Here is an 8,319-nt window from a genome sequence, read left to right as displayed (position 1 = left end):
CTCTCTCTTCAGAGAACGGCAACATTGGTGGCTTTAATGTTGGAATTGAATGAAGACGGTGGTCTTTTGGTTTACTATACTCGCGCCCCTAACTCGCTATGTAGACGGTTACCATGGAGACGGCGAGAAAATAGATCTAGAATGTTTTTAGTCGCGTTCCGGATCGCCTCTCCATCGATTGGGAGTAAGTCTACCTCTCGCCTCGGCCGCCTCACTCGCCACTCGCCGGGCAACGAGCACTTTAAACCCCCCGAGCTTGGATGGAACGCGATATCAAAAGCGTATAGAAATAAGGGAAAGTAAGCGAGGTACTAGCGCGAGGTTAAGTAGTCTGCCTTACGAACTTACACCCTTAAAAGTTTCGATCCTGTTCTAGGTTCTTTGTCGACCAATCAGAGCTGTGTTTTAATATTATAATAATATTAAATTCTCCCTTTGTTGAGGTCAATTTGCACCCGTGTCTTGACCTTCAGTTAAGGTGTTAGAAATTCTCCAATACCCAGTTTTCATTTAAGAATTCAAAGCATTCAAATTGAATCGAATTAGCATTTTTATTATTCTGTTAAGTTAATCTTTATAACTAAGTTAGTAAAAACACAATGCTATTATAGCCGTTAAAAGGTAGATATTAAATATATTAAATTAGTGATTTCTTTGGCGTGTGGCAGTTCACTAAAGCATCGTTTTAAAATAAAATTCATTCTTCCCCAGTCCCAGAAAGTCGTGACCTTCAAAGATTTGTCAAAGTCTCTAATCTAGAACCTATAAAAAAACGGGACAGAAAGACTTGTTGAGTAGCGACATTAATTTTACCAGCACCAATTTCACGAAGGCCTACTTACCCGTCCACGATAATCTGTACAAATTTACTAGTCCCCTGTTTTTGGCCAAGGTGTGTCCTTGACCGACAACGAGATAGGCGTGTCCGTCGTTAGCCAAAACCCTACGGACGCTATAAGCTTGGCGACAAGGAATGACGCTATGGCCGTTAAATCCTCCGTGACTCTCGGCTAAGTGACCCAAGGTCAAATGCGTGCCGTTCACAATGCCGAGATACTGGTAACCGTCCTCCATTTCAAAGTATTCGAAAGCGGCCACGTTGGGAATGGAAACCGAATAAGAGTACTCGAATTTTTGCTCGAAACGATCGTCTCGTCGGTAAAACTGAAACCCAAAGAAATAAAATATGAAATGGTTAAGTCGCGACTTTCAGGAATTGAATAATCACCTTAATTTCTGTTTTAGGATTTCGATTTCCGGAATTGGCATCCGATTTGGCCAAATAATGAATACCGTTTTTCTCAAAAGCGGCCAAATGTTTGCTGGCACCATCCATAATTTGAAATAACGCCACTGTTTTCCGCGCCAGATCCCAGGTATGAATTAGTAGCGCCGAATCTCGGTCCTTGTAACAAACGTCCTTGGTAATTGACCCCGGGGAGATATCAATGGCCACGTAGATTTGCGTAGAGGTTTTCAAGACGTGCACTGATACGGGATCTATATTGAACGAAATAAATTTGACAATACAATTAAAACTACCATCAATGGTAAAACGATACTTGCCAATAAGACTATCAATGATAACGGACGAAACTTCAACCAATCCGCCAGTTTCATGGTTGACCAACATTTCCAAAAGCTGACAAGAGTCCTTCCTCAAAATAGCGACCAATAGGATATTATCATTTAACCGTCGAAGATCACCGTGGACGAATCCCGTGAAGTTGACCAAATAATAATGTCCATCTCCGATAACGCCGTTCCCGCGAAGATCTGACCATAGCGAAAATACCGCTCCTCCAACTTGGGCCGTTTTTACAAGCAGCATTAACTTCTTCTCAACAGATTCGAGGACAAAATGGCCGCCATCCGCGTCCAAGACGTAAGTGGCCACGGTGACGCTTTCCTTCTCGCGGCTAACCAATCGCACTCTGTTACTCTCCGATTCGACAGGGTATCCGCTGAAGTTTAAGCCCTGATGCAAATGAACGTGGTCCAAATATCTGGCCGAACGTCTAGCCACGTTTTCTAAATAAGAGACGGCGTTGTTGATGTCTTTGTTATGTCTTATTAACTGGTCACTCGATTCTTCGGCTTCTAATTTCAGACTCAAAACGTCGCCTTGGAAAAGGTCAATGTCCAATCCGGAGACGCGTCCCTCCACGACGACATCGTGTACCGTCACGTTTTGAAAGTGTAATTCCCCGTTGATGACTTGCTCGTGGTCCGTGTAAACCGCGGTGGCTTCGAGATCCTTCAAATCGACTTCGCAAACTCGACCCGCTCTCAAATTTCCTTCGACTAACAACGAGCCGTCAAAGAAAACTCGCCCATCCATAATTACGTCTCGCGGACCATCCAAAAATACGGTTTCCTCCAATAGGTTAACGTTGTTGACACGTCCGTAAACGTCATCGTCAAATATAACGAAACCCTGAAGTTATATTAATTAATTTATCTTTGAAACTGGTTAAATAAATAGTTTGTAAACTATTTACTTCGATGCTCTTATGACCGTTAATAGTTTGATCGCCGTCAACCGTGAAAGTATCCAAGACTAAAGATGGTAAGTGATACTGATGATTGACGAGTCCTTCTACGTCGATGTTAGTCGCGACTGTCAGGTGTTCGAATGATTTGATACCGTACACCGATTGGGCTTCTGCAAATAGACAGGAGCTCATTTTATAAATAAAATTATCTATATTTAATCGCGTTTAAGCCACGTACGATCCGTATTTAAGAATATGAGATCCTCGGGCCAATTGACGTTGTTGATTTTCCCCACTATGATTGTAGTCCCTTGGAAGATGGTATTTTCCTCGAGAACAGTGATACCTAACGAGTATCGGTAATTAACTAACGAGGTAGTCAAAGACGTACGAAAAACTTACCACGTATCCGATTTGGTTTATCTATAAAGGCGACGTGATCCGACCATTCAGGCAAATTTACCCCAGCCACTAGTCCTTTGACGACAAAATCACCGGCTACCATGACATTGGCGGGAACAGCGACGGGTTTAAGGAAGGTCTTGGCTCCGTAAATATCACCGTCACGATTGATCATGACCATATCGTGGAAGACAACCGAAATGTTCATGCCATTCAGATATCCGACCAATAAATCGCCGTCAATCGTGACTGGTCCCGTTAGGATCTTACTGCCGCCAATTAGTATTTCCTGTCCAGGATGGTGTCGGATAGCTCGGTCTTTTAAGGCATTCAAGTCTACTTTATTGATGAATCCAGATACGTCTAAATCACCGGAGATAGTCAAGGGGCGAGTGAAGTGCAAGTTGCCGTCGACAACGTTGTTCCTGTCCCTTCTCAATATAGATCGGTCAAGTAGCGAGATGTCGAGACCGTTGACCAGTTGCAAGACATCAAAGTTGGAGGAAGCATCAACTCGGTCGAAGATATACATCCCTAGACAAATGCTTGATGTTAGGGGTTCCGACAAAAATCCTCATCAATTTGTCAACTTACCAGTTACAGCTTGGTCTCTAGTCTTCAAGAAGAGCGCGTCGCCTAACACCAGTCTGTTGACGAGCCCAGCTTCAATGTCCCCGTTAACAGCTACGTGGGACAGGAATCTATTGACGCCAGTCAAAAGCGCACCCGTGGATTTCTTGAAGACGCTTCGGCTAAACTTATCAAAGTCGATCCCGTTCAAGCTACGCGCTTCTAAATTGCCTTTCACGACTAAACCATCCGGGAAGGTTAAAGCGTAAGGATACGGAGCGAAATTGTTTAATTTCATAACGCGATCTTTGAGTTCGTTGAATTTATATCCGTTGATGCCGTTGCTAGTTGTAATGTCACCAAATACGTTTGTATCGCCTGTAAAATTAAGTTTTAGGATCGTTCCTAGACAGTTCGGTGTCAAATACTTACCGGACCAGGCGAAAATATCTCCGAAGATAGTTTGCGGTGTACTCAAAGTCACGTAGTCATTGGTCAAATCGGAACAATCTTTCCCGTTAATATGAACAGTTTCGATATTATCGACACGGTTCCCGATTCCCAAGAAGAAATACCCGGACAATGCTTGGTTGGTAGACAACGTTACCCTTCTGTGTAAGAAGTCGTTGATGGGGATGCCGTCCAGTAGATTGGAAACTATCAAGTCGCCGTTAAGTTCCACCTTGTTGGCTTTAACTCCTTTCAAGAACCGTTTCCCAACGAAGGACTGTTCTTCGGGAATGTCCCTGAAGATGAAATGATCGGGAAACGAGAATCCGTCCAAGGTTCCAGAAACTGTTAAGGCATTGTCGACGTAAACCGTATCGAAACATTTTAGGGAACCGGGGATGGTTGACTTCTTTCCCAAGGAAACACGATTATGGTACAACTCGACGATGTTAACTCCATCGACAATATTTTTACCAGTTGTCATATTACGAGCGAACTTGACGGGAACTTTGAAAACTTTTCTACCTACGAAAATTTTAAAAGAAAATTTAATTTAAGTTGACCTTTGGGTTATCGGGAGTTTATTTACCTTTAATAATTTGATCTCGCTTAACGTGAACGAAATCCCGATTTATGTCGTAACCATTAACAGTTCCTCGCAAATCAACGGCGGGTGCTGATAAGGATGTTAATTGTTTTCTTCCAGTTATTTCGATGAAGAGTTCCTCGGGAAATATCAAATCGCGCTTTATCGATTCCACATCGACATCCTCGGGTCGAGTCACGGCAAAATGTCTTTCGACGACGACAGGTCCGTAGAAAACCGCGTTGACAGCGCCCGAGTTGTCCACGGTAACTGACGTAGCTCTTTCGAGTAATTCCGCCATATTAACCCCGTCGACAAGTCTGGCTACACTCAGGTCGTTTTCGATATCGAGTCCATTCGAGAATAATAACGGATGTGGTAGGATTTCGTCTTTGGTCAAGCCAACAACGTCGTCGGGGAGTTTCAAACCGTCCACGAGTCCATCGACGTAAACCAAGTCCAAGAACGTGGCTTTGGTAAACCGTTTAGGCGCTGTTATGGACGCTCGCTTAGGCGTCAATAAGGAATCGGGGAAACGTAGGCCATCGTATAATCCGTGGACAAAAAGACCTCCGTCAAAGACGGCGTCGTGGAAAGTGAGATGTTTCAGATAAGCAGGGCGATTGGTTCGAATTAAGTTGTTCTTCAAGTACTTCAGATCAATTCCATTGATAAGACCATTAACAAATACGCTGGAGAACCGAGAAGGAAAATGAGATTCGGGGTAGACTTCTAAGTACTGTTCGTGCTTGATCCTGAATGCGTCACGCGCTAATTTGGTCACGTCCACTCCGTCAATCAGGGTTGAAGAAAGGTCAAGAGTCACTCGAAGAGAACTAGTGAAACGAACTCTATTTGGAATATGGTGGGGATCTGATAAAGTTACGACGGAAGGTAAATGAACTCCTCCAAGTTCACCGTTCTTAATTTCCATATTTCCTCTGACGTGAAATGGTGATACACAGTGTAAATTACCTATAAAGACGATTAAGATTAATTCTATAAATGCGGGTTATTTTATTTAAATTTTTTTCCTAACCAGGATAAATTTGAGGAATCGACGTTAACAATACGTCATGCAGAAGATCGAGTCCGTTGAAGTTGACCGTGTCTAAATTTCCATTAACTCGTAAGTTTCCTTTCACCACGATATTTCCCAACTGGGGTTGTGGTCTATTTAATCTGCAGAACAAAATAAATAAACTATTCCAAGTACCGAAGAAATAAATCTTACCTGAATATGTCAGCCATTACTCTTTTGACATCGAAGGACCCAACGACAGGTAGGTCCAACATGGTGAATTTGATCAACGGTGCAGAGACGGCTCCGTGGATTGTCTTATGTCCAGTAACAACGGACGAGGCGTCCCTCAACACCAGATCCTTAGTTTCGCGTTCCAAATGGCCGAGTTCGTTTTCCAAGTCTTTAAGGTACTTTCGCAGCTCGTAAAGACCTACGGCCAAATCGGCCTTCGTTAATGATGACCCTTGCCAAATTACTGGCCCGCTGTTGTCCGACAAGTGGTTAGCTTCGATGTTGGAATTAGGATGTTCAACTACCAAACTGGTCAAAACGTGATTGAACGAGATACGTTGATACGCCTTAACGGCTTGGCTCAAAACGTGACGCAAGTATTGAGCGTCTTTCTCGTATTGTTTTAGACGGGACTATAATTGTATATAAGTCAGTCAAATAGCAGTTCACCATGGGGGTTTGTTAACTTACCTCGATGTCCTCCATGATATCTGACATGATATTTCCTTTGACTAAAGTTGGATTCGGTAAGGGTTTAGTTACCGAGTTAACCGAAAACACTCGCGATTTTCTGGTCTCTCTATCAACGGTGACGAGGTACGCGGTTTGATTCTTCCAAAATGATACGAGAGATTTTGGAGCGGGACGGAAGGATTCCGGTATGATTTCACTAGGGACTGGTTCAAAGTTTTTCAAGCGGTTGAACCAATTGAACAAAACGAAGGATTGTTGCCTGGTATCTTTTATGGCTAATAAAGCAACGTCATCTCGGCAAAATGAGGCGTAGAAGACTGACATTTGAGAGACGCCGGCAATCGAGAACCGTTGTTTCAGAGTTAGCTCGTTTTCGTCGACGTAAAAAAGGAGTTGTTCGTAGCTGCCCACTATTAACAAGTAGACGTCGGCGCCCACTCTAAAACTCTCCAAATCAACTATGTCCCTGACAGCGACTCTGAAAACCAAAAGAACAAATACGCGTTTACAATTACAAATTATTAGGCTAATCAGCCAATTGAAACGGAGCTCACCTGTCGAAGGTGTAAAATTGGGAGCCATCTTCGACCGCAAAAACGTCGCATACGCTGTCATTCGTAGCTGCCACAAAACTACGACCGTTGGCGACGAAGGTAACAACATCAACGGGGTAGTTCAAAGTGACTTTGGCGACTTTAAAATCCCTTACTATTTCCGGAGTGGGAAAAAAGACACAATCAATTGCGATTTGAACGAAGTTTCCTCTACAAATTAAATATTTCTATTTACCAATGTCATCTTGGAAGGTAATGAGCGCGTCCTGGCTAACAGCCGTTGATATGAGGGTCAGCAAGGTACCTTGTCGTTCTAGATAAGCCAGTCTGACAATGGGTTCTTCGGAGTTGATGTAAGATAGGGGCGTAATTCTATCGTGGTGAACGCTATAGATATGAACGACGGAAAAGGCCTCGCGGTACGTGGCTACAGCCAGGAACAGTTTTTCGGATGTCATTTGGCTTTTGACGAAGAACGCGCAGTCAATTAGTTTCCCTAAAATAGTTGCGAATTGGTAATTAGATTTCTTTTAAACTTCTTGGGTCAGTATTTCAGGTACCTGATTCGTGATTAAGAATAGCGAAGGCGCTTTGAACCCTCAAGTCGAACGGCTGATATTCATTTAGTTCGCGTCTCCAGATAACCAAATGTTTGTTCATAATTGCCAAAAGAAAATCGCTATGGTTATAGCGGATATAGCGCCAACCTCCAACCCCGAGTAGGTCTTCGAACAAAGGTACTTCTCGAATGGTCGCGATATACGAATCTGAAACGTTAATTATAATTAGTTGACGTAGGAGATAGCGATAATAGCGTTGAACCTTGTCTATTAGCTGTTCCAGAACCGAATGTATAGGCGTGTCTAAGTTTGGTGTTCCATACTGGTAGCCTCGGAACTTGACTCGAATATTCGTCTAGATAAGGGGATCTGCTTTTCCTGTGTAGCGTAGCCACGTCTAAGGCGGCTTGATACAGGCGATCTTTGAACTCTTGATCGATATCGGAGCCGTTACTTAAGTTATGTTCCTCCAGAAACGTTTTCAGTTGGACATCTAGGGTATTGGGCCAGTTGGGGTTGACGGACGAAGTTGTTGCTGGTAGTTCGGACTGATAATACGCGGCAAATTAGGGACTTATTTTTATTATCAACTTATGGTATTTTTGCACCGCGAAAATATTTAACTTCGAGGAATTAGAATTAATTAATATAATTAAATTTGAACTTACGGTTTCTTGACATAGAACGACTGAACAAGAAAATAAACCCAGACATAGCGCGATAAATGGCATATCCAACATTGGAAAATACCACCGTTGTTGCGTTACGACAAAACCGACTGATGTTGAAAGATCGCTTAAATGTAACCGTCTCTAACAAGTTACTTTCGTGAACTGCAATCTGTAACGTAACTTTACGTCTTCATTTCTAATCTGTTGAGCAATTTTTTTGGTCTAATTTCGACATTGCAGCTTTTAAAATAATCGTGGAATGGTTGGTTAAGTAAACAGAAATTTTTAAAATTCAAGTAAAG

General features: G+C 42.8%; 1 protein-coding gene across 1 annotated transcript; it reads right to left on the bottom strand.

The window, feature by feature from the left end:
* Positions 1-652: 652 nt before the first annotated feature.
* On the bottom strand, positions 653-8,167 carry LOC149705234 (uncharacterized). The gene is made up of 16 exons (XM_089865657.1): positions 8,015-8,167; positions 7,609-7,894; positions 7,347-7,553; positions 7,022-7,282; positions 6,787-6,940; positions 6,226-6,710; positions 5,738-6,146; positions 5,543-5,685; positions 4,507-5,478; positions 3,492-4,442; positions 2,898-3,431; positions 2,734-2,841; positions 2,502-2,665; positions 1,229-2,437; positions 843-1,164; positions 653-762 (listed from the first exon to the last, which is right to left on the bottom strand). Exons 1-16 carry the CDS (start codon positions 8,084-8,086, stop codon positions 731-733), a joined length of 6,309 nt encoding a protein of 2,102 aa, XP_089721783.1. The 5' UTR covers positions 8,087-8,167; the 3' UTR covers positions 653-730.
* Positions 8,168-8,319: the final 152 nt, after the last annotated feature.

Source organism: Phalangium opilio, unplaced genomic scaffold (genome assembly GCF_054372755.1).
Source record: "Phalangium opilio isolate 3A_F unplaced genomic scaffold, DU_Popi_V2 ptg000014l_1, whole genome shotgun sequence".
In the NCBI taxonomy this organism is placed as follows: Eukaryota; Metazoa; Arthropoda; class Arachnida; order Opiliones; family Phalangiidae; genus Phalangium; species Phalangium opilio.
Note: the sequence above shows the minus strand (reverse complement) of the source record. Positions and strands in the feature narration are given on the sequence as shown.

What these genes read in the sequence shown, in the direction of transcription:
- LOC149705234 (XM_089865657.1), bottom strand. Translation starts at nt 8,086, where the DNA reads ATGTTGGATATGCCATTTATCGCGCTATGTCTGGGTTTATTTTCTTGT. An exon ending in TATTCTTAATCACGAATCAG is followed by an intron (nt 7,283 to 7,346) that starts GTACCTGAAATA and finishes CAACTATTTTAG; the next exon opens with GGAAACTAATTGACTGCGCG. An exon ending in CATGGAGGACATCGAGGTAA is followed by an intron (nt 6,147 to 6,225) that starts GTTAACAAACCC and finishes AATACGAGAAAG; the next exon opens with ACGCTCAATACTTGCGTCAC.